The sequence below is a fragment of the Paramisgurnus dabryanus genome, chromosome 12, assembly GCF_030506205.2.
Source record: "Paramisgurnus dabryanus chromosome 12, PD_genome_1.1, whole genome shotgun sequence".
In the NCBI taxonomy this organism is placed as follows: Eukaryota; Metazoa; Chordata; class Actinopteri; order Cypriniformes; family Cobitidae; genus Paramisgurnus; species Paramisgurnus dabryanus.
The window spans coordinates 21,531,211-21,557,885 of record NC_133348.1 but is presented as its reverse complement, the minus strand read 5'-3'; the positions used below and the strand labels follow the sequence as shown (position 1 = coordinate 21,557,885).

General features: G+C 41.8%; 1 protein-coding gene across 2 annotated transcripts in view; it reads right to left on the bottom strand.

Annotated features, from left to right (window-relative positions):
* daam1b (dishevelled associated activator of morphogenesis 1b) overlaps nucleotides 1-26,675 on the bottom strand; it is a 100,894-nt gene that overhangs the window by 36,067 nt on the left and 38,152 nt on the right. For both annotated transcript variants that reach the window (XM_065257165.2, XM_065257166.2), the window contains exons 14-15: nucleotides 25,938-26,243; nucleotides 25,714-25,821 (exon numbers count right to left, since the gene is read on the bottom strand). In XM_065257165.2, coding sequence (XP_065113237.1) covers nucleotides 25,714-25,821; nucleotides 25,938-26,243 — 414 coding nt within the window. The remainder of the gene's footprint in view (nucleotides 1-25,713; nucleotides 25,822-25,937; nucleotides 26,244-26,675) is intronic.

Here is a 26,675-nt window from a genome sequence, read left to right as displayed (position 1 = left end):
GAACATCATAGAGACATGGGGTTTGGACCGTTTTACTTGTGGCTTGAAGGTTGATCATTATGGGATGCCAATTTTCTCCCTAGCAACCAAACTTAGTACCCTAGCAACTGAATAAACAAAGCCTTTTATCTCCGCTTCAGAACATCTTAGAGACACAGGGGTTTGACCGTTTTACTTGTGGCTTGAAGGTTGATCATTATGGGATGCCAATTTTCTGCCTAGCAACCAAACTTAGTACCCTAGCAACGGAATAAACAAAGCCTTATATCTCCGCTTCAGAACATCATAGAGACACGGGGGTTGGACCGTTTTACTTGTGGCTTGAAGGTTGATCATTATGGGATGCCATTTTTCTCCCTAGCAACCAAACTTAGTACCCTAGCAACGGAATAAACAAAGCCTTATTTCTCCGCTTCAGAACATCTTAGAGACACGGGGGTTGGACCGTTTTACTTGTGGCTTGAAGGTTGATTATTATGGGATGCCAATTTCCTCCCTAGCAACCAAACTTAGTACCCTAGCAACGGAATAAACAAAGCCTTATATCTCAGCATCAGAACATTGTAGAGACACGGGGGTTGGACCGTTTTACTTGTGGCTTGAAGGTTGATCATTATGGGATGCCAATTTTCTCCATAGCAACCGAACTTAGTACCCTAGCAACGGAATAAACAAAGCCTTATATCTCCGCTTCAGAACATCATAGAGACATGGGGGTTGGACTGTTTTACTTGTGGCTTGAAGGTTGATCATTATGGGATGCCAATTTTCTCCCTAGCAACCAAACTTAGTACCCTAGCAACGGAATAAACAAAGCCTTTTATCTCTGCTTCAGAACATCTTAGAGACACGGGGGTTTGACCGTTTTACTTGTGGCTTGAAGGTTGATCATTATGGGATGCCAATTTTCTCCCTAGCAACCAAACTTAGTACCCTAGCAACGGAATAAACAAAGCCTTATATCTCCGCTTCAGAACATCATAGAGACACGGGGGTTGGACCGTTTTACTTGTGGCTTGAAGGTTGATCATTATGGGATGCCAATTGTCTCCCTAGCAACCAAACTTAGTACCCTAGCAACGGAATAAACAAAGCCTTATATCTCCGCTTCAGAACATCATAGAGACATGGGGGTTGGACCGTTTTACTTGTGGCTTGAAGGTTGATCATTATGGGATGCCAATTTTCTCCCTAGCAACCAAACTTAGTACCCTAGCAACGGAATAAACAAAGCCTTATATCTCCGCTTCAGAACATCATAGAGACACGGGGGTTGGACCGTTTTACTTGTGGCTTGAAGGTTGATCATTATGGGATGCCAATTTTCTCCCTAGCAACCAAACTTAGTACCCTAGCAACGGAATAAATGTTAGCTTCATTCTAGCTTCATGCTAATCATGTTAGCTTCATGCTAGCTTCATGCTAATCATGCTAGCATCATGCTAGCTTCATGCTAATCATGTTAGCTTCATGTTAGCTTCATGCTAATCATGTTAGCTTCATGCTAGCTTCATACTGATCATGCTAACATCATGCTACCTTCATGCTAATCATGCTAGCTTCATGCTAATCATGCTAACTTCATGCTAATCATGCTAACAGCCAGATAGCCTACTAAAATAAACTTCTGTCAAACCATTTTAAATGTTCAGGCTACGCTTTTTCAAGCCAACATAAAGTTTGTCCTCAAACTTTAATATCTAGTTATTATTATTCTTCTGTTCATACTTTTTACCAATTGTAACTCCTCCTAGAGCTTTCAAGCTACACCCACAAAACTTTACAAAACTTTTAAGACTGGTCCGTAGATGGGTGCTATGACTTTTCTAACTGATGGGACCTACCGAATTCCTATACGGGGCGCTCAAACACCCCAAATTTTCCATTGACTTAACATTGCGACAAACTTTGACGGGTCATAGCTGCAAGCGAGAAATTTGTAGAAACTTGTGGGTTACCACATTTGAAGAGGCTGGCAGACTGTGTAAGAACATACATCACATTGGGGTGTAAGTTTCACCCCTGGGGTGTAAGGACCACCCAAATTTCCCCATTGACTTATAATGGGGGAGGGAACATGCCCATATAAGGGAATAAAAGCGTCCCAGATGGAATATCTTCACTTAAGAGTGTCTTAGAGACATGGGGGTGGGCTCAATTTAGTCAGGCATCCAATCAGTCTCTCAGGATCGCCCCATAGCTATTAAGCCACGCCCCTAGCAACCATTTTTGGGCACCCTAGCAACATATCCCATAGACTGCCATTATAAAATGCCCAGATGGATATCTTTGCAGCACAGTGTCACAGAGACATGGGGGTGGGCTCATTTTACTCAGGCATCCAATCAGTCTCGGAGGATTCTTATTGAGGTATTAAGCCACGCCCCTAGCAACCAAATATGAGCACCCTAGAAACATAATAAACAAAGCCTTATATCTCTGGATCCGAACATCATAGAGACATGGGGGTTGGGTCTTTTGGTCATGTTAGCCTTATGCTAGCTCCATGCTAAGTCATACTAGCTTCATGCTAGTTTCGTGCTAGCTTTATGCTAATTTCATAATAAATCTTGCTAACTTCATGCTAATCATGTTAGCATCATGCTAGCTTCATACTAATTCATGTTAGCATCATGCTAACTTCATGTTAATTCATGTTAGCATCGTGCTAGCTTCATGCTAATTCATGTTAGCATCGTGCTAGCTTCATGCTAATTCATGTTAGCATCGTGCTAGCTTCATGCTAATTCATGTTAGCATCGTGCTAGCTTCATGCTAATTCATGTTAGCATCGTGCTAGCTTCATGCTAATTCATGTTAGCATCGTGCTAGCTTCATGCTAATTCATGTTAGCATCGTGCTAGCTTCATGCTAATTCATGTTAGCATCGTGCTAGCTTCATGCTAATTCATGTTAGCATCGTGCTAGCTTCATGCTAATTCATGTTAGCGTCGTGCTAGCTTCATGCTAATTCATGTTAACGTCGTGCTAGCTTCATGCTAATTCATGTTAGCGTCGTGCTAGCTTCATGCTAATTCATGTTAGCGTTGTGCTAGCTTCATGCTAATTCATGTTAGCGTCGTGCTAGCTTCATGCTAATTCATGTTAGCTTCATGCTAATCATGCTAACATTATGCTAGCTTCCTGCTAATCATGCTAGCATCATGCTAGCTTCATGCTAATCATGCTAGCATCATGCTAGCTTCATGTTAATTCAAGTTAGCATCATGCTAGCTTCATGCTAATTCATATTAGCATCATGCTAGCTTCATGCTAATTCATGTTAGCATCATGCTAGCTTCATGCTAATTCATGTTAGCATCGTGCTAGCTTCATGCTAATTCATGTTAGCATCATGCTAGCTTCATGCTAATTCATGTTAGCATCATGCTACCTTCAAGCTAATTCATGTTAACATCATGCTAGCTTCATGCTAATTCATGTTAGCATCATGCTAATTCATGTTAGCATCATGCTAGCTTTATGCTAATTCATGTTAACACAATGATAATTCATGTTAGCATCATGCTAGCTTCATGCTAATTCATGTTAGCATCATGCTAGCTTCATGCTAATTCATGTTAGCATCATGCTAGCTTCATGCTAATTCATGTTACCATCATGCTAGCTTCATGCTAATTCATGTTAGCATCATGTTAGCTTCATGCTAATTCATGTTAGCATCATGCTAGCTTCATGCTAATTCATGTTAGCATCATGCTAGCTTCATGCTAATTCATGTTAGCATCATGTTAGCTTCATGCTAATTCATGTTAGCATCATGCTAGCTTCATGCTAATTCATGTTAGCATCATGCTAGCTTCATGCTAATTCATGTTAGCATCATGCTAGCTTCATGCTAATTCATGTTAGCATCATGCTAGCTTCATGCTAATTCATGTTAGCATCATGCTAGCTTCATGCTTATTCATGTTAGCATCATGCTAGCTTCATGCTAATTCATGTTAGCTTCATGCTAATTCATGTTAGCATCATGCTAGCTTCATGTTAATTCATGTTAGCATCATGCTAGCTTCATGCTAATTCATGTTAGCATCATGCTAACTTAGTGCTAAACATGCTAACATGGTAACTTTTGGTATCATGTTTATGGAAAGTTATAATACTAAACTAAACTTGTTTTAAATTTCTCTCAATCTGTTTTAAACGTTCAGGCTAGGCTTTGTCAAGCCAACATAAAGTTTGTCTTCAAACTTTTCTATCTAGTTATTATTATTATTCTTTTTCTTCTGAGACTAAAATTTCTAACTCTAACTCGTCCTAGAGCTTTCAAGCTACAGCCATCAAACTTTGGACATACCTTCGGTCTGATCTGACTCGAGTTGCTATATCTTTTCTAACTGATGGGACCTTCCGAATTCCTAAACGGGGCGCTGAAACACCCCAAAATTTCCATTGACTTAACATTGAGACAAACTTTGACGGGTCATAGCTGCGAGTGAGAAACTTGTAGAAACTTGTGGCTTACCACATTTAAGGAGGCTGACAGGCTGTGTAAGAACATACCTCACAATGGGGTGTAAGCTGTACCCCTGGGGTGTAAGGGGCCCCCAAAATTTCCCATTGACTTATAATGGGGCAGGAAACATGCCCATAAAAGGGAATAAGAGCGTCCCAGATGGAATATCTTCACTTTAGAGTGTCTTAGAGACATGGGGGTGGGCTCATTTTACTCAAGCATCCAATCAGTCTCTTAGGATCACCCCAGAGCTATTAAGCCACGCCCCTAGCAACCATTTTGGGTACCCTAGCAACATCTCCCATAGACTACCATTATAAAAAGCCAAGATGGATATCTTTGCACCAGAGTGTCATAGAGACATAGGGGTGGGCTCATTTTACTCAGGCATCCAATCAGTCTCTTGGGATTCTTATTGAGGTATTAAGCCACGCCCCTAGCAACAAAATATGAAGACCCTAGCAACATAATAAACAAAGCCTTATATCTCTGGATCTGAACATCGTAGAGACACAGGGGTTGGACCGTTTTACTTGTGGCTTGAAGGGTAATCAATATGGGATACCAATTTTCTCCCTAGCAACCAAACTTAGTACCCTAGCAACGGAATAAACAAAGCCTTATATCTCCGCTTCAGAACATCATAGAGACACGGGGGTTGGACCGTTTTACTTCTGGCTTGAAGTGTAATCATTATGGGATGCCAATTTTCTCCCTAGCAACCAAACGTAGTACCCTAGCAACGGAATAAACAAAGCCTTATATCTCCGCATCAGAACATTGTAGAGACACGGGGGTTGGACCGTTTTACTTGTGGCTTGAAGTGTGATCATTATGGGATGCCAATTTTCTCCCTAGCAACCAAACTTAGTACCCTAGCAACGGAATAAACAAAGCCTTATATCTCCGCATCAGAACATTGTAGAGACAAGGGGGTTGGACCGTTTTACTTGTGGCTTGAAGGGTGATCATTATGGGATGCCAATTTTCTCCCTAGCAACCAAACTTAGTACCCTAGCAACGCAATAAATGTTAGCTTCATGCTAGCTTCCTGTTAATCATGCTAGCTTCATGCTAGCTTCATGCTAATCATGCTAGCATCATGCTAGCTTCATGCTAATCATGCTAGCTTCATGCTAATCATGCTAGCATCATGCTAACTTCATGCTAATCATGCTAACATCATGCTAGCTTCATGCTAATCATGTTAACATCATGCTAGCTTCATGCTAGCTTCATGCTAATCATGCTAACTTCATGCTAGCTTCATGCTAGCTTCATGCTAATTATGCTAGCATCATGCTAGCTTCATGCTAATCATACTAGCTTCATGCTAATCATGCTAACATCATGCTAGCTTCATGCTAACATCATGCTAGCTTCATGCTAATCATGCTAGCTTCATGCTAGCTTCATCCTAATCATGCTAACATCATGCTAATCATGCTAATATCATGCTAGCTTCAGGCTAATCATGCTAGCTTCATGCTAGCTTCATGCTAATCATGCTAGCTTCATGCTAATCATGCTAGCTTCATGCTAGCTTCATGCTAATCATGCTAGCTTCATGCTAGCTTCATGCTAATCATGCTAGCTTCATGCTAATCATGCTAGCATCATGCTAGCTTCATGCTAATCATGTTAACTTCATGCTAGCTTCATGCTAATCATGCTAGCATCATGCTAGCTTCATGCTAATCATACTAGCTTCATGCTAATCATGCTAACATCATGCTAGCTTCATGCTAATCATGCTAGCTTCATGCTGATCATGCTAGCTTCATGCTAATCATGTTAGCATCATGCTAATCATGTTAGCATCATGCTAGCTTCATGCTAATCATGCTAGCATCATGCTAATATGCTAGCTTCATGCTAATCATGCTAGCATCATGCTAGCTTTATGCTAATCATGCTATCATCATGCTAGCCTCATGTTAAATTATGCTAGCTTCATGCTAGCTTCATGCTAAATCATGCTAGCTTCATGCTAAATCATGTTCGCTTCATGTTAAATCATGCTAGCTTTATCTTAAATCATGATAGCTTCATGCTAAGTTGTCAAACTCTACTCTCAGACTAGGCTTTCTCAAGCCAACATAAAGTTTGTTCCGACGAACTTTTCTATCTTTATTATGTTGGCTTGACAAAGCCAACATACTGATATTGTATTTAAACTTATTATGTTGGCTTGAAAAAGCCAACATATTGTTATTGCTATTAAACTTATATCTTATTATTATTATTATTATTCTACCCCAAAATTTCTGACACTAACTCGTCCTAGAGTTTTCAAGCTACATGCACCAAATTTTCCACAGACCTTCAGACTGGTCTGACTTAGTGTGCTATATCTTTTCTAACTGATGGGACCTTCCGAATTCCTAAACGGGGGTCTCGAACACCCCAAAATTTCCATTGACTTAACATTGAGACAAACTTTGACGGGTCATAGCTGTGAGTGAGAAACTTGTAGAAACTTGTGGCTTACCACATTTAAGGTGGCTGGCAGGCTCGGTAAGAACATACATCACAATGGGGTGTAAGCTATACCCCTGGGGTGTAAGAGGCCCCCAAAATTGCCCATTGACTTATAATGGGGCAGGAAACATGCCCATATAAGGGAATAAAAGCATCCCAGATGGAATATCTTTACTTTAGAGTGTCGTAGAGACATGGGGGTTGGACCGTTTTACTTGTGGCTTGAAGGTTGATCATTATGGGATGCCATTTTTCTCCCTAGCAACCAAACTTAGTACCCTAGCAACGGAATAAACAAAGCCTTATATCTCCGCTTCAGAACATCATAGAGACACGGGGGTTGGACCGTTTTACTTGTGGCTTGAAGGTTGATCATTATGGGATGCCAATTTTCTCCCTAGCAACCAAACTTAGTACCCTAGCAACGGAATAAACAAAGCCTTATATCTCCGCTTCAGAACATCATAGAGACACGGGGGTTGGACCGTTTTACTTGTGGCTTGAAGGTTGATCATTATGGGATGCCAATTTTCTCCCTAGCAACCAAACTTAGTACCCTAGCAACGGAATAAACAAAGCCTTATATCTCCGCTTCAGAACATCATAGAGACACGGGGGTTGGACCGTTTTACTTGTGGCTTGAAGGTTGATCATTATGGGATGCCAATTTTCTCCCTAGCAACCAAACTTAGTACCCTAGCAACGGAATAAACAAAGCCTTATATCTCCGCTTCAGAACATCATAGAGACACGGGGGTTGGACCGTTTTACTTGTGGCTTGAAGGTTGATCATTATGGGATGCCAATTTTCTCCCTAGCAACCAAACTTAGTACCCTAGCAACGGAATAAACAAAGCCTTATATCTCCGCTTCAGAACATCATAGAGACACGGGGGTTGGACCGTTTTACTTGTGGCTTGAAGGTTGATCATTATGGGATGCCAATTTTCTCCCTAGCAACCAAACTTAGTACCCTAGCAACGGAATAAACAAAGCCTTATATCTCCGCTTCAGAACATCATAGAGACACGGGGGTTGGACCGTTTTACTTGTGGCTTGAAGGTTGATCATTATGGGATGCCAATTTTCTCCCTAGCAACCAAACTTAGTACCCTAGCAACGGAATAAACAAAGCCTTATATCTCCGCTTCAGAACATCATAGAGACACGGGGGTTGGACCGTTTTACTTGTGGCTTGAAGGTTGATCATTATGGGATGCCAATTTTCTCCCTAGCAACCAAACTTAGTACCCTAGCAACGGAATAAACAAAGCCTTATATCTCCGCTTCAGAACATCATAGAGACACGGGGGTTGGACCGTTTTACTTGTGGCTTGAAGGTTGATCATTATGGGATGCCAATTTTCTCCCTAGCAACCAAACTTAGTACCCTAGCAACGGAATAAACAAAGCCTTATATCTCCGCTTCAGAACATCATAGAGACACGGGGGTTGGACCGTTTTACTTGTGGCTTGAAGGTTGATCATTATGGGATGCCAATTTTCTCCCTAGCAACCAAACTTAGTACCCTAGCAACGGAATAAACAAAGCCTTATATCTCCGCTTCAGAACATCATAGAGACACGGGGGTTGGACCGTTTTACTTGTGGCTTGAAGGTTGATCATTATGGGATGCCAATTTTCTCCCTAGCAACCAAACTTAGTACCCTAGCAACGGAATAAACAAAGCCTTATATCTCCGCTTCAGAACATCATAGAGACATGGGGGTTGGACCGTTTTACTTGTGGCTTGAAGGTTGATCATTATGGGATGCCAATTTTCTCCCTAGCAACCAAACTTAGTACCCTAGCAACGGAATAAACAAAGCCTTTTATCTCCGCTTCAGAACATCTTAGAGACACGGGGGTTTGACCGTTTTACTTGTGGCTTGAAGGTTGATCATTATGGGATGCCAATTTTCTGCCTAGCAACCAAACTTAGTACCCTAGCAACGGAATAAACAAAGCCTTATATCTCCGCTTCAGAACATCATAGAGACACGGGGGTTGGACCGTTTTACTTGTGGCTTGAAGGTTGATTATTATGGGATGCCAATTTCCTCCCTAGCAACCAAACTTAGTACCCTAGCAACGGAATAAACAAAGCCTTTTATCTCCGCTTCAGAACATCTTAGAGACAGGGGTTTGACCGTTTTACTTGTGGCTTGAAGGTTGATCATTATGGGATGCCAATTTTCTCCCTAGCAACCAAACTTAGTACCCTAGCAACGGAATAAACAAAGCCTTTTATCTCCGCTTCAGAACATCTTAGAGACACGGGGGTTTGACCGTTTTACTTGTGGCTTGAAGGTTGATCATTATGGGATGCCAATTTTCTGCCTAGCAACCAAACTTAGTACCCTAGCAACGGAATAAACAAAGCCTTATTTCTCCGCTTCAGAACATCTTAGAGACACGGGGGTTGGACCGTTTTACTTGTGGCTTGAAGGTTGATTATTATGGGATGCCAATTTCCTCCCTAGCAACCAAACTTAGTACCCTAGCAACGGAATAAACAAAGCCTTATATCTCAGCATCAGAACATTGTAGAGACACGGGGGTTGGACCGTTTTACTTGTGGCTTGAAGGTTGATCATTATGGGATGCCAATTTTCTCCCTAGCAACCAAACTTAGTACCCTAGCAACGGAATAAACAAAGCCTTATATCTCCGCTTCAGAACATCATAGAGACATGGGGGTTGGACTGTTTTACTTGTGGCTTGAAGGTTGATCATTATGGGATGCCAATTTTCTCCCTAGCAACCAAACTTAGTACCCTAGCAACGGAATAAACAAAGCCTTTTATCTCTGCTTCAGAACATCTTAGAGACACGGGGGTTTGACCGTTTTACTTGTGGCTTGAAGGTTGATCATTATGGGATGCCAATTTTCTCCCTAGCAACCAAACTTAGTACCCTAGCAACGGAATAAACAAAGCCTTATATCTCCGCTTCAGAACATCATAGAGACACGGGGGTTGGACCGTTTTACTTGTGGCTTGAAGGTTGATCATTATGGGATGCCAATTGTCTCCCTAGCAACCAAACTTAGTACCCTAGCAACGGAATAAACAAAGCCTTATATCTCCGCTTCAGAACATCATAGAGACATGGGGGTTGGACCGTTTTACTTGTGGCTTGAAGGTTGATCATTATGGGATGCCAATTTTCTCCCTAGCAACCAAAGTTAGTACCCTAGCAACGGAATAAACAAAGCCTTATATCTCCGCTTCAAAACATCATAGAGACACGGGGGTTGGACCGTTTTACTTGTGGCTTGAAGGTTGATCATTATGGGATGCCAATTTTCTCCCTAGCAACCAAACTTAGTACCCTAGCAACGGAATAAATGTTAGCTTCATTCTAGCTTCATGCTAATCATGTTAGCTTCATGCTAGCTTCATGCTAATCATGCTAGCATCATGCTAGCTTCATGCTAATCATGTTAGCTTCATGTTAGCTTCATGCTAATCATGTTAGCTTCATGCTAGCTTCATACTGATCATGCTAACATCATGCTAGCTTCATGCTAATCATGCTAGCTTCATGCTAATCATGCTAACTTCATGCTAATCATGCTAACAGCCAGATAGCCTACTAAAATAAACTTCTGTCAAACCATTTTAAATGTTCAGGCTACGCTTTTTCAAGCCAACATAAAGTTTGTCCTCAAACTTTAATATCTAGTTATTATTATTCTTCTTCTGAGACTAAAATTTCTGCGCGTAACTCGTCCGACAGCTTTTAAGCTACATCCACGAAATTTTCCACGGACATTCTAACTGGTGTAAAGAAGTGTGCTATATCTTTTTGACGGGATCCGACTTACAGAATTCCTAAAACGGGACATAAAACTTCCGAAAAGTCCCATTTACTTAACATTGCGACAAACTTTGACGGGTCATAGCTGCGAGCCAGAAATTTGTAGAAACTTGTGGGTTACCACATTTGAAGAGGCTGGCAGGCACTGTGAGAACATACCTCACATTGGGGTGTAAGTTTCACCCCTGGGGTGTAAGAGGCCCCCAAAATTCCCCATTGACTTATAACGGGGCAGGAAACATGCCCATATAAGGGAATAAAAGCGTCCCAGATGGAATATCTTCACTTTAGAGTTTCATAGAGACATGGGGGTGGGCTCATTTTACTCAGGCATCCAATCAGTCTCTCAGGATCGTCCCATAGCTATTAAGCCACGCCCATAGCAACCATTTTTGGGCACCCTAGCAACATATCCCATAGACTGCCATTATAAAATGCCCAGATGGATATCTTTGCAGCAGAGTGTCACAGAGACATGGGGGTGGGCTCATTTTACTCAGGCATCCAATCAGTCTCTGAGGATTCTTATTGACGTATTAAGCCACGCCCCTAGCAACCAAATATGAGCACCCTAGCAACATAATAAACAAAGCCTTATATCTCTGGATCCGAACATCATAGAGACATGGGGGTTGGGTCTTTTGGTCATGTTAGCCTTATGCTAGCTTCATGCTAAGTCATACTAGCTTCATGCTAGTTTCATGCTAGCTTTATGTTAATTTCATAATAAATCTTGCTAACTTCATGTTAAATCATGTTAACATCATGCTAGCTTCATGCTAAATCATGTTAGCATCATGCTAGCTTCATGCTAATTCTTGTTAGCATCATGCTAGCTTCATGCTAATTCTTGTTAGCATCATGCTAGCTTCATGCTAATTCATGTTAGCATCATGCTAGCTTCATGTTAATTCATGTTAGCTTCATGCTAGCTTCATGCTAATTCATGTTAGCATTGTGTTAGCTTCATGCTAATTCATGTTAGCATTATGTTAGCTTCAGGCTAATTCATGTTAGCATCGTGCTAACTTCATGTTAATTCATGTTAGCTTCGTGCTAGCTTCATGCTAATTCATGTTAGCTTCATGCTAGCTTCATGCTAATTCATGTTAGCTTCGTGCTAGCTTCATGCTAATTCATGCTAGCTTCGTGTTAGCTTCATGCTAATTCATGTTAGCTTCGTGCTAGCTTCATGCTAATTCATGTTAGCTTCGTGCTAGCTTCATGCTAATTCATGTTAGCTTCGTGCTAGCTTCATGCTAATTCATGTTAACATCGTGCTAGCTTCATGCCAATTCATGTTAGCAACGTGCTAGCTTCATGCTAATTCATGTTAGCAACGTGCTAGCTTCATGCTAATTCATGTTAGCAACGTGCTAGCTTCATGTTAATTCATGTTAGCATCGTGCTAACTTCATGCTAATTCATGTTAGCATCGTGCTAGCTTCATGCTAATTCTTGTTAGCATCATGCTAGCTTCATGCTAATTCATGTTAGCATCATGCTAGCTTCATGTTAATTCATGTTAGCTTCATGCTAATTCATGTTAGCATTGTGTTAGCTTCATGCTAATTCATGTTAGCATTATGTTAGCTTCAGGCTAATTCATGTTAGCATCGTGCTAACTTCATGCTAATTCATGTTAGCTTCGTGCTAGCTTCATGCTAATTCATGTTAGCTTCGTGCTAGCTTCATGCTAATTCATGTTAGCTTCGTGCTAGCTTCATGCTAATTCATGTTAGCTTCGTGCTAGCTTCATGCTAATTCATGTTAGCTTCGTGCTAGCTTCATGCTAATTCATGTTAACATTGTGCTAGCTTCATGCCAATTCATGTTAGCAACGTGCTAGCTTCATGCTAATTCATGTTAGCAACGTGCTAGCTTCATGCTAATTCATGTTAGCAACGTGCTAGCTTCATGTTAATTCATGTTAGCATCGTGCTAGCTTCATGCTAATTCATGTTAGCATCGTGCTAGCTTCATGCTAATTCATGTTAGCTTCATGCTAGCTTCATGCTAATTCATGTTAGCTTCATGCTAATTCATGTTAGCTTCATGTTTATTCATGTTAGCATCATGCTAGCTTCATGCTAATTCATGTTAGCATCGTTCTAGCTTCATGCTAATTCATGTTAGCATTGTGTTAGCTTCATGCTAATTCATGTTAACATCATGCTAGCTTCATGCTAATTCATGTTAGTATCATGCTAACTTCATGCTAATTCATGTTAACATCGTGCTAGCTTCATGCTAATTCATGTTAGCTTCATGCTAGCTTCATGCTAATTCATGTTAGCTTCATGCTAGCTTCATGCTAATTCATGTTAGCTTCATGCTAATTCATGTTAGCTTCATGTTTATTCATGTTAGCATCATGCTAGCTTCATGCTAATTCATGTTAGCATCGTTCTAGCTTCATGCTAATTCATGTTAGCATTGTGTTAGCTTCATGCTAATTCATGTTAACATCATGCTAGCTTCATGCTAATTCATGTTAGTATCATGCTAACTTCATGCTAATTCATGTTAACATCGTGCTAGCTTCATGCTAATTCATGTTAGCTTCATGCTAGCTTCATGCTAATTCATGTTAGCATCATGCTAGCTTCATGCTTATTCATGTTAGCATCATGCTAGCTTCATGCTAATTCATGTTAGCTTCATGCTAATTCATGTTAGCATCATGCTAGCTTCATGTTAATTCATGTTAGCATCATGCTAGCTTCATGCTAATTCATGTTAGCATCATGCTAACTTAGTGCTAAACATGCTAACATGGTAACTTTTGGTATCATGTTTATGGAAAGTTATAATACTAAACTAAACTTGTTTTAAGTTTCTCTCAAACTGTTTTAAACGTTTAGGCCAGGCTTTGTCAAGCCAACATAAAGTTTGTCTTCAAACTTTTCTATCTAGTTATTATTATTCTTTTTCTTCTGAGACTAAAATTTCTAACTCTAACTCGTCCTAGAGCTTTCAAGCTACAGCCATCAAACTTTGGACATACCTTCGGTCTGATCTGACTCGAGTTGCTATATCTTTTCTAACTGATGGGACCTTCCGAATTCCTAAACGGGGCGCTGAAACTCCCCAAAATTTCCATTCACTTAACATTGAGACAAACTTTGACGGGTCATAGCTGCGAGTGAGAAACTTGTAGAAACTTGTGGCTTACCACATTTAAGGAGGCTGACAGGCTGTGTAAGAACATACCTCACAATGGGGTGTAAGCTGTACCCCTGGGGTGTAAGAGGCCCCCAAATTTTCCCATTGACTTATAATGGGGCAGGAAATATGCCCATAAAAGGGAAAAAAAGCGTCCCAGATGGAATATCTTCACTTTAGAGTGTCTTAGAGACATGGGGGTGGGCTCATTTTACTCAAGCATCCAATCAGTCTCTTAGGATCACCCCAGAGATATTAAGCCACGCCCCTAGCAACAATTTTGGGTACCCTAGCAACATCTCCCATAGACTACCATTATAAAAAGCCCAGATGGATATCTTTGCACCAGAGTGTCATAGAGACATAGGGGTGGGCTCATTTTACTCAGGCATCCAATCAGTCTCTTAGGATTCTTATTGAGGTATTAAGCCACGCCCCTAGCAACAAAATATGAAGACCCTAGCAACATAATAAACAAAGCCTTATATCTCTGGATCTGAACATCGTAGAGACACAGGGGTTGGACCGTTTTTCTTGTGGCTTGAAGTGTAATCATTATGGGATGCCAATTTTTTCCCTAGCAACCAAACTTAGTACCCTAGCAACGCAATAAATGTTAGCTTCATGCTAGCTTCTTGCTAATCATGCTAGCTTCATGCTAGCTTCATGCTAATCATGCTAACATCATGCTAGCTTCATGCTAATCATGCTAACTTCATGCTAGCTTCATGCTAATCATGCTAACATCATGCTAGCTTCATGCTAATCATGCTAGCATCATGCTAGCTTCATGCTAATCATACTAGCATCATGCTAGCTTCATGCTAACTTCATGCTAATCATGCTAGCTTCATGCTAACTTCATGCTAATCATGCTAGCATCATGCTAGCTTCATGCTAATCATGCTAGCATCATGCTAGCCATGCTAGCATCATGCTAGCTTCATGCTAATCATGCTAGCATCATGCTAACTTCATGCTAATCATGCTAGCATCAAGCTAGCTTCATGCTAATCATGCTAGCATCATGCTAGCTTCATGCTAATCATGCTAGCATCATGCTAGCTTCATGCAAATCATGCTAGCATCATGCTAGCTTCATGCTAATCATGCTAGCATCATGCTAGCTTCATGCTAATCATGCTAGCATCATGCTAGCTTCATGCTAATCATGCTAACATCATGCTAGCATCATACTAGCTTCATGCTAATCATGCTAGCTTCATGCTAATCATGCTAGCTTCATGCTAGCTTCATGCTAATCATGCTAGCATCATGCTAGCTTCATGCTTATCATGCTAGCTTCATGCTAATCATGCTAGCATCAAGCTAGCTTCATTCTAATCATGCTAGCATCATGCTAGCTTCATGCTAATCATGCTAACATCATGCTAGCTTCATGGTAAATCATGCTACCTTCATGCTAATCATGTTAGCATCAAGCTAGCTTCATTCTAATCATGCTAGCTTCATGCTAATCATGCTAACATCATGCTAGCATCATACTAGCTTCATGCTAATCATGCTAGCTTCATGCTAATCATGCTAGCATCATGCTAGCTTCATGCTAATCATGCTAGCATCATGCTAGCTTCATGCTTATCATGCTAGCTTCATGCTAATCATGCTAGCATCAAGCTAGCTTCATTCTAATCATGCTAGCATCATGCTAGCTTCATGCTAATCATGCTAACATCATGCTAGCTTCATGGTAAATCATGCTACCTTCATACTTAAACATACTAACAGCCAGATAGCCTACTAAACTAAACTTATGTCAAACCGTTTTAAACGTTCAGGCTACGCTTTCTCAAGCCAACATAAAGTTTGTCTTCAAACTTTACTATCTAGTTATATCTTATTCTTATGTCTGCACACTTTTTCGGCGCGTAACTCGTCCCGCACGGTTTGCCATAGTCCCATGAAAGAGGGCTCAAATCGACCGGATTATTAAGGAGAGGTGTGCTATGACTTTTATAAGCGATCGGGTGCAGGATTTTCCAAAGGGGGGCGAAAAACCACCCGAAAAATCCCATTGACTTAACATTGGGCCGAACTTTGACGGGTCATAGCTCCGCTTGAGGATTTTGTAGAAATATGTAGGTTACAATATTTGAAGAGGGTGATAGACTCTGTAAGAACATACATCACATTGGGGTGTAAGCTGTACCCCTGGGGTGTAAGAGGCACCCGAAAATTCCCATTGACTTATAATGGGGCAGGAAACATGCCCATATAAGGGAATAAAAAAGTTCCAGATGGGATATCTTCGCTTTACAATGCCGTAGAGACATGGGGGTGGGCTCATTTTACTCAGACATCCAATCAATTTATCAGGATAGTCCCAGAGCTATTAAGCCACGCCCCTAGCAACCACTTTTAAGCACCCTAGCAACATAAAATTCAAACAGTTATATCTTGACATCAGAACATCGTAGAATCACGGGGGTTGGACCGTTTTACTCATGACTCAGAGGGTAATCACTGGCCGGATCATTGGCCACTCCCAAGCCACGCCCCTAGCAACCACATTGGAGCACCCTAGCAACCGAATAAACAAATCCTTATTTCTCCGCATCAGAACATCGTAGAGACACGGGGGTTGGACCATTTTACTTGTGACTCAGAGCGTAATAACTTGCGACATCATTGGCCACTCTCAAGCCACGCCCCTAGCAACCAAATATGAGCACCCTAGCAACCGAATAAACAAAGCCTTATATCTCTGCATCAGAACATCATAGAATCACGGGGGTTGGACCGTTTTACTCGTGACTCGGAGGGTAATCACTGGCCGCATCATTGGCCACTCCCAAGCCACGCCCCTAGCAACCAAATTGGAGCACCCTAGCAACCGAATAAACAAATCCTTATTTCTCCGCATCAGAACATCGTAGAGACACGGGGGTTGGACCATTTTACTTGTGACTCAGAGCGTAATAACTTGCGACATCATTGGCCACTCCCAAGCCACGCCCCTAGCAACCAAATATAGTACCCTAGCAACAGATTAAACAAAGCCTTATATCTCAGCATCAGAACATCGTAGAGACACAGGGGTTGGACCATTTGACTCGTGACTCAGAGTGTAATCACTATGGGATGCCAATTTTTTCCCTAGCAACCAAATACAGTACCCTAGCAACAGAGTAAACAAAGCCTTATATCTCCGCATCAGAACATCGTAGAGACACGGGGGTTGGATCGTGTGACTTTTGGCTTGGAGTATAATCATAAATTGTCCCACGAAACTTGCCACGGCAAGCACCACTCACATTTTCTTCAGGAAATGTACCTATCTAGTTATTATTATATCTTATTATTCTTATGTCTGCACACTTTTTCGGCGCGTAACTCGTCCCACACGGTTTGTCGTAGACACACGAAAGAGGGCTCAAATTGACCGGATTATTGAGGAGAGGTGTGCTATGACTTTTATAAGAGATCGGGTGCAGGATTTCCGAAAGGGGGGCGAAAAACCACCCGAAAAATCCCATTGACTTAACATTGGGCCGAACTTTGACGGGTCATAGCTCCGCTCGAGGATTTGGTAGAAACATGTGTGTTATAACATTTGAAGAGGGTGGTAGGCTCTGTAAGAACATACATCACATTGGGGTGTTAGTTGTACCCCTGGGGTGTAAGAGGCACCCGAAATTTCCCATTGACTTATAATGGGGCAGGAAACATGCCCATATAAGGGAATAAAAAAGTTCCAGATGGAATATCTTCGCTTTACAATGTCGTAGAGACATGGGGGTGGGCTCATTTTACTCAGACATCCAATCAATTTATCAGGATAGTCCCAGAGCTATTAAGCCACGCCCCTAGCAACCACTTTTAAGCACCCTAGCAACATAAAATTCAAACAGTTTTATCTAGGCATCAGAACATCGTAGAATAACGGGGGTTGGATCGTTTTACTCGTGACTCGGAGGGTAATCACTGGCCACATCATTGGCCACTCCCAAGCCACGCCCCTAGCAACCAAATGTGAGCACCCTAGCAACAGAGTAAACAAAGCCTTATATCTTCGCATCAGAACATCGTAGAAAAACGGGGGTTGGACCGTTTTACTTGTGACTCGGAGTGTAGCAACTGGTCACATCATTGGCCACTCCCAAACCCCGCCCCTAGCAACCAAATACAGTACCCTAGCAACAGAGTAAACAAAGCCTTATATCTTCGCATCAGAACATCGTAGAAACACGGGGGTTGGACCGTTTTACTTGTGACTCGGAGTGTAGCAACTGGTCACATCATTGGCCACTCCCAAGCCCCGCCCCTAGCAACCAAATACAGTACCCTAGCAACAGAGTAAACAAAGCCTTATATCTCAGCATCAGAACATCGTAGAGACACGGGGGTTGGACCGTTTGACTCATGACTCAGAGTGTAATCACTATGGGATGCCAATTTTTTCCCTAGCAACCAAATACAGTACCCTAGCAACAGAGTAAACAAAGCCTTATATCTCCGCATCAGAACATCGTAGAGACACGGGGGTTTGACCGTTTGACTCGTGACTCAGTGTGTAATCACTATGGGATGCCAAATTTTTCCCTAGCAACCAAATACAGTACCCTAGCAACAGAGTAAACAAAGCCTTATATCTCAGCATCAGACCATCGTAGAGACACGGGGGTTGGACCGTTTGACTCGTGATTCAGTGTGTAATCACTATGGGATGCCAATTTTTTCCCTAGCAACCAAATACAGTACCCTAGCAACAGAGTAAACAAAGCCTTATATCTCAGCATCAGAACATCATAGAGACACCGGGGTTGGACCGTTTGACTCGTGACTCAGAGTGTAATCACTATGGGATACCAATTTTTTCCATAGCAACCAAATACAGTACCCTAGCAACCGAATAAACAAAGCCTTATATCTCCGCATCAGAACATCGTAGAGACACGGGGGTTGGACCGTTTGACTCGTGACTCAGAGTGTAATCATTATGGGATGCCAATTTTTTCCCTAGCAACCAAATACAGTACCCTAGCAACAGAGTAAACAAAGCCTTATATCTCCGCATCAGAACATCGTAGAGACACAGGGGTTGGACCGTTTGACTCGTGACTCAGAGTGTAATCATTATGGGATGCCATTTTTCCCCCTAGCAACCAAATACAGTACCCTAGCAACAGAGTAAACAAAGCCTTATATCTCAGCATCAGAACATCATAGAGACACGGGGGTTGGACCGTTTGACTCGTGACTCAGAGTGTAATCACTATGGGATACCATTTTTTTCCATAGCAACCAAATACAGTACCCTAGCAACCGAATAAACAAAGCCTTATATCTCCGCATCAGAACATCGTAGAGACACGGGGGTTGGACCGTTTGACTCGTGACTTGAAGTGTAATCAGCAGTGGATGCCAATTTTCTCCCTAGCAACCAAATACAGTTCCCTAGCAACCGAATAAACAAACCCTTATATCTCAGCATCAGAACATCGTAGAGACACGGGGGCTGCACCGTTTGACTCGTGACTCGGAGTGTAATCACTAGTGGATGCCAATTTTTTCCCTAGCAACCAAATCAAGTACCCTAGCAACCGTATAAACAAAGCCTTATATCTCAGAATCAGAACATTGTGGAGACACGGGGGCTGCACCGTTTGACTCGTGACTCGGAGTGTAATCACTAGTGGATGCCAATTTTTTTCCCTAGCAACCAAATCCAGTACCCTAGCAAACGAATAAACAAAGCCTTATATCTCCGCATCAGAAGATTGTAGAGACACGGGGGTTGGACCATTTTACTTTTGGGTTGGAGTATAATCATATATTGTCCCGAGAATTTTGCCACGGCAAGCACCACTTCACATTTTCTTCAGGAAATGTACCTATCTAGTTATTATATCTTATTATTCTTATGTCTGCACACTTTTTCGGCGCGTAACTCGTCCCACACGGTTTGTCGTAGACACACGAAAGAGGGCTCAAATTGACCGGATTATTGAGGAGAGGTGTGCTATGACTTTTATAAGAGATCGGGTGCAGGATTTCCGAAAGGGGGGCGAAAAACCACCCGAAAAATCCCATTGACTTAACATTGGGCCGAACTTTGACGGGTCATAGCTCCGCTCGAGGATTTGGTAGAAACATGTGGGTTATAACATTTGAAGAGGGTGGTAGGCTCTGTAAGAACATACATCACATTGGGGTGTTAGTTGTACCCCTGGGGTGTAAGAGGCACCCGAAATTTCCCATTGACTTATAATGGGGCAGGAAACATGCCCATATAAGGGAATAAAAAAGTTCCAGATGGAATATCTTCGCTTTACAATGTCGTAGAGACATGGGGGTGGGCTCATTTTACTCAGACATCCAATCAATTTATCAGGATAGTCCCAGAGCTATTAAGCCACGCCCCTAGCAACCACTTTTAAGCACCCTAGCAACATAAAATTCAAACAGTTTTATCTAGGCATCAGAACATCGTAGAATAACGGGGGTTGGATCGTTTTACTCGTGACTCGGAGGGTAATCACTGGCCACATCATTGGCCACTCCCAAGCCACGCCCCTAGCAACCAAATGTGAGCACCCTAGCAACAGAGTAAACAAAGCCTTATATCTTCGCATCAGAACATCGTAGAAAAACGGGGGTTGGACCGTTTTACTTGTGACTCGGAGTTTAGCAACTGGTCGCATCATTGGCCACTCCCAAGCCCCGCCCCTAGCAACCAAATACAGTACCCTAGCAACAGAGTAAACAAAGCCTTATATCTCCGCATCAGAACATCGTAGAGACACGGGGGTTTGACCGTTTGACTCGTGACTCAGTGTGTAATCACTATGGGATGCCAAATTTTTCCCTAGCAACCAAATACAGTACCCTAGCAACAGAGTAAACAAAGCCTTTTATCTCCGCATCAGAACATCGTAGAGACACGGGGGTTGGACCGTTTGACTCGTGACTCAGAGTGTTATCACTATGGGATGCCAATTTTTTCCCTAGCAACCCAATACAGTACCCTAGCAACAGAGTAAACAAAGCCTTATATCTCAGCATCAGACCATCGTAGAGACACGGGGGTTGGACCATTTGACTCGTGATTCAGTGTGTAATCACTATGGGATGCCAATTTTTTCCCTAGCAACCAAATACAGTACCCTAGCAACAGAGTAAACAAAGCCTTATATCTCAGCATCAGAAGATCATAGAGACACCGGGGTTGGACCTTTTGACTCGTGACTCAGAATGTAATCACTATGGGATACCAATTTTTTCCATAGCAACCAAATACAGTACCCTAGCAACCGAATAAACAAAGCCTTATATCTCCGCATCAGAACATCGTAGAGACACGGGGGTTGGACCGTTTGACTCGTGACTTGAAGTGTAATCAGCAGTGGATGCCAATTTTCTCCCTAGCAACCAAATACAGTACCCTAGCAACAGAGTAAACAAAGCCTTATATCTCCGCATCAGAACATCGTAGAGACACAGGGGTTGGACCGTTTGACTCGTGACTCAGAGTGTAATCACTATGGGATGCCAATTTTTTCCCTAGCAACCAAATACAGTACCCTAGCAACAGAGTAAACAAAGCCTTATATCTCAGCATCAGAACATCATAGAGACACGGGGGTTGGACTGTTTGACTCGTGACTCAGAGTGTAATCATTATGGGATGCCATTTTTTCCCCTAGCAACCAAATACAGTACCCTAGCAACAGAGTAAACAAAGCCTTATATCTCCGCATCAGAACATCGTAGAGACACGGGGGTTGGACCATTTGACTCGTGACTTGAAGTGTAATCAGCAGTGGATGCCAAATTTTTCCCTAGCAACCAAATACAGTACCCTAGCAACAGAGTAAACAAAGCCTTATATCTCCGCATCAGAACATCGTAGAGACACGGGGGTTGGACCGTTTGACTCGTGACTCAGAGTGTTATCACTATGGGATGCCAATTTTTTCCCTAGCAACCAAATACAGTACCCTAGCAACAGAGTAAACAAAGCCTTATATCTCAGCATCAGACCATCGTAGAGACACGGGGGTCTGACCATTTGACTCGTGATTCAGTGTGTAATCACTATGGGATGCCAATTTTTTCCCTAGCAACCAAATACAGTACCCTAGCAACAGAGTAAACAAAGCCTTATATCTCCGCATCAGAACATCGTAGAGACACGGGGTTGGACCGTTTTACCCGTGACTCGGCATGTAATCACTAGTGGATGCCAATTTTTTCCCTAGCAACCAAATACAGTACCCTAGCAACAGTGTAAACAAAGCCTTATATCTCTGCATCAAAACCTCATAGAGACACGGGGGTTGGAACGTTTTACTTTTGGGTTGGAGTATAATCATAGATTGTCCCGAGAATTTTGCCACGGCAAGCACCACTTCACATTTTCTTCAGGAAATGTACCTATCTAGTTATTCTTTTTCTTCTGAGACTAAAATTTCTAACTCTAACTCGTCCTAGAGCTTTCAAGCTACAGCCATCAAACTTTGGACAGACTTTCGGTCTGATCTGACGAGGTGTGCTATATCTTTTCTAACTGATGGGACCTTCCGAATTCCTAAACGGGGCGCTGAAACACCCCAAAATTTCCATTGACTTAACATTGAGACAAACTTTGACGGGTCATAGCTGCGAGTGAGAAACTTGTAGAAACTTGTGGCTTACCACATTTAAGGAGGCTGACAGGCTGTGTAAGAACATACCTCACAATGGGGTGTAAGCTGTACCCCTGGGGTGTAAGAGGCCCCCAAAATTTCCCATTGACTTATAATGGGGCAGGAAACATGCCCATAAAAGGGAATAAAAGCGTCCCAGATGGAATATCTTCACTTTAGAGTGTCTTAGAGACATGGGGGTGGGCTCATTTTACTCAAGCATCCAATCAGTCTCTTAGGATCACCCCAGAGCTATTAAGCCACGCCCCTAGCAACAATTTTGGGTACCCTAGCAACATCTCCCATAGACTACCATTATAAAAAGCCCAGATGGATATCTTTGCACCAGAGTGTCATAGAGACATAGGGGTGGGCTCATTTTACTCAGGCATCCAATCAGTCTCTTAGGATTCTTATTGAGGTATTAAGCCACGCCCCTAGCAACAGAAAATGAAGACCCTAGCAACATAATAAACAAAGCCTTATATCTCTGGATCTGAACATCGTAGAGACACAGGGGTTGGACCGTTTTACTTGTGGCTTGAAGTGTAATCATTATGGGATGCCAATTTTCTCCCTAGCAACCAAACTTAGTACCCTAGCAACGGAATAAACAAAGCCTTATATCTCCGCTTCAGAACATCATAGAGACACGGGGGTTGGACCGTTTTACTTGTGGCTTGAAGTGTGATCATTATGGGATGCCAATTTTCTCCCTAGCAACCAAACTTAGTACCCTAGCAACGGAATAAACAAAGCCTCATATCTCTGCATCAGAAAATTGTAGAGACACTGGGGTTGGACCGTTTTACTTGTGGCTTGAAGTGTGATCATTATGGGATGCCAATTTTCTCCCTAGCAACCAAACTTAGTACCCTAGTAACGGAATAAACAAAGCCTTATATCTCCGCATCAGAACATTGTAGAGACACGGGGGTTGGACCGTTTTACTTGTGGCTTGAAGGGTGATCATTATGGGATGCCAATTTTCTCCCTAGCAACCAAACTTAGTACCCTAGCAACGCAATACATGTTAGCTTCATGCTAGCTTCCTGCTAATCATGCTAGCTTCATGCTAGCTTCATGCTAATCATGCTAGCTTCATGCTAATCATGCTAACTTCATGCTAGCTTCATGCTAATCATGCTAACTTCATGCTAGCTTCATGCTAATCATGCTAACATCATGCTAGCTTCATGCTAATCATGCTAGCATCATGCTAACTTCATGCTAGCATCATGCTAGCTTCATGCTAACTTCATGCTAATCATGCTAGCTTCATGCTAGCTTCATGCTAATCATGCTAGCATCATGCTAGCTTCATGCTAATCATGCTAGCATCATGCTAGCTTCATGCTAATCATGCTAGCATCATGCTAGCTTCATGCTAATCATGCTAGCATCATGTTAGCTTCATGCTAATCATGCTAACATCATGCTAGCTTCATGCTAATCATGCTAGCATCATGTTAGCTTCATGCTAATCATGTTAGCATCATGCTAGCTTCATGTTAATCATGCTAGCATCATGCTAGCTTCATGCTAGCTTCATGCTAATCATGCTAACATCATGCTAGCTTCATGCTAATCATGCTAACATCATGCTAGCTTCATGCTAATCATGCTAGCATCATGCTAGCTTCATGCTAATCATGCTAGCATCATGCTAGCTTCATGCTAATCATGCTAGCATCATGCTAACTTCATGCTAATCATGCTAGCATCATGCTAGCTTCATGCTAATCATGCTAGCATCATGCTAGCTTCATGCTAATCATGCTAACTTCATGCTAATCATGCTAGCTTCATGCTAATCATGCTAACTTCATGCTAATCATGCTAGCATCATGCTACCTTCATGCTAATCATGCTAGCATCATGCTACCTTCATGCTAATCATGTTAGCATCATGCTAACTTCATGTTAATCATGCTAGCATCATGCTAGCTTCATGCTAATCATGCTAGCTTCATGCTAATCATGCTAACTTCATGCTAATCATGCTAGCATCATGCTAGCTTCATGCTAATCATGCTAGCATCATGCTAGCTTCATGCTAATCATGCTAACATCATGCTAGCTTCATGGTAAATCATGCTACCTTCATACTTAAACATACTAACAGCCAGATAGCCTACTAAACTAAACTTATGTCAAACCGTTTTAAACGTTCAGGCTACGCTTTCTCAAGCCAACATAAAGTTTGTCTTCAAACTTTACTATCTAGTTTGTTTTATAAACATATATTAATACTGTGGTAGTCTGGGAATGTCATATGGTACAGAAATTGATATCCATAGATCTATTAACTTCTCAATTGTTGATCAGTCACTGGTTGGTGTGGTACTGTATTTGTCCCACTCCTCCTGCATTACGATTGGATAGCTGGCTTAAAAGTGACATGGACAAGCACAGGGTATTTCCTATAGTTGAATATTGTTCAACTCTGTGAATGCACCCGGCGTCTTGCAAGGTACTGGAAAAGTGCGGCACAATTGAATAAATATGCTGGCCTCAGGAAAAATGCTTTGGTGGACACAGCCTAATTCACTTCTGTCTTTAATTTTATAATCAATCAAATATATGAACAATAAGAAAACTTAAATTTGTCTGTTATACAGTAATGAAATTAGAGAGGGCTGGTTGGCTTAATGAATATGGATTTTAATGTATTAAGCATGCTTACGAGCCCTTCAGCAAGTCATTTTGATACCAGCTAAAATACGTAATGCTTTCAAATTATGATTACGAAGACAGAGCCAAAGACCTAAGCATCTCAAGATGTATCTAACATGGTAGAAATTTTCCCTTTTCATCTTCTTCCCTTCCTAATTTGACTGTAAAGATATTTGTGTAATTGCATTATAATGTCACCAAGATTGTGGTTTACCAACCATAATGAGGACGGTTTGCCAAAGTCTGCTTTTTATAGAAGACTATTCTGTAATGCCTGGTGATATCTATACATTTTACAGTCTGTTAATTAAAACCTCATGCTTTGTGATTTCGTGATGCAGGATTACCACAGGCAAACATATAAATATCATGCACGAGGGACGGTAAATGCTTGTAAAATCATTTTGGAATAAACAAAGAAAGTAGCCTTGTTCAGTAACCTGTTGCCTCTGGTAGGCAGAGAAGGTCTTCTCAATGTCCGTCAGATCCAAGACCTTAAAAACTTTGCCGTCATCAACCTCTGCCCAGACCGTTCCCTCAAGCTTGTTCTGTAAAAGAGAGACACCAATTGTGTCACCGAAACTACAAAAGGCCTTAAACAGATTTTTCACTTTGTGTACATTTGGATAACCCAAGCCACTGCTGTGGTCCACGCCAGTCTCACCTCAGGCAGCTTGGACCAGTTGAAGGACTTAAGTGGATTGGTTGGCTGAGGAATGCTTTTCTTCTTCAATGATGGTCCCACAGGGGCTCCTGGCGGAGGAGGAGCCATACCAAAGGGAGCCCGTCCAGGCGGTGGTGGAGGACCTCCAGGGGGTGGTGGTGGAGGTGGTGGCATCATAGCAGCTCCTGGTGGAGGGGGTGGTGGAGGAGGCATCATGCCACCTGGTGGAGGTGGTGGAGGGGGCAGGAGAGGTCCACCTGGAGGACCGGGGATAGGAGGACCTCCGGGAACACTGGCTATCTGTTTCTAGAAATAAAAAAGGAATGTACTTATGTACAGTATCTAATAAAAATTAATATTCATTATATTAAGTGTTTTATTGTAAGCTGTATCCAAATGTTGGTTTAAAAGTATGCAGACCCATGAACTACACCCATACGTAGTGCATATTAAAGATTTAATTGAATAACTATGAACATTAATAGTAAGTTTCTGTTTTTTGCTGCTATAAAAGCATTCAATGATCTCTAAAGTTATTCAAGTTATACAAGTTATGCATTAATGATGGGTTATTATGGGGCCTGGCTGTTGACATTTTAACCAATCCCAGAGATGTTCAGTGATGTTTATGTGTGGGTTTGACACCAAAATCAGTAAACCATTTTACTGTTGGTATCTTATGATGCATGAAAAGGAGATATGACCGCACACTTGCATATTTTTATTTCACCAACGTTT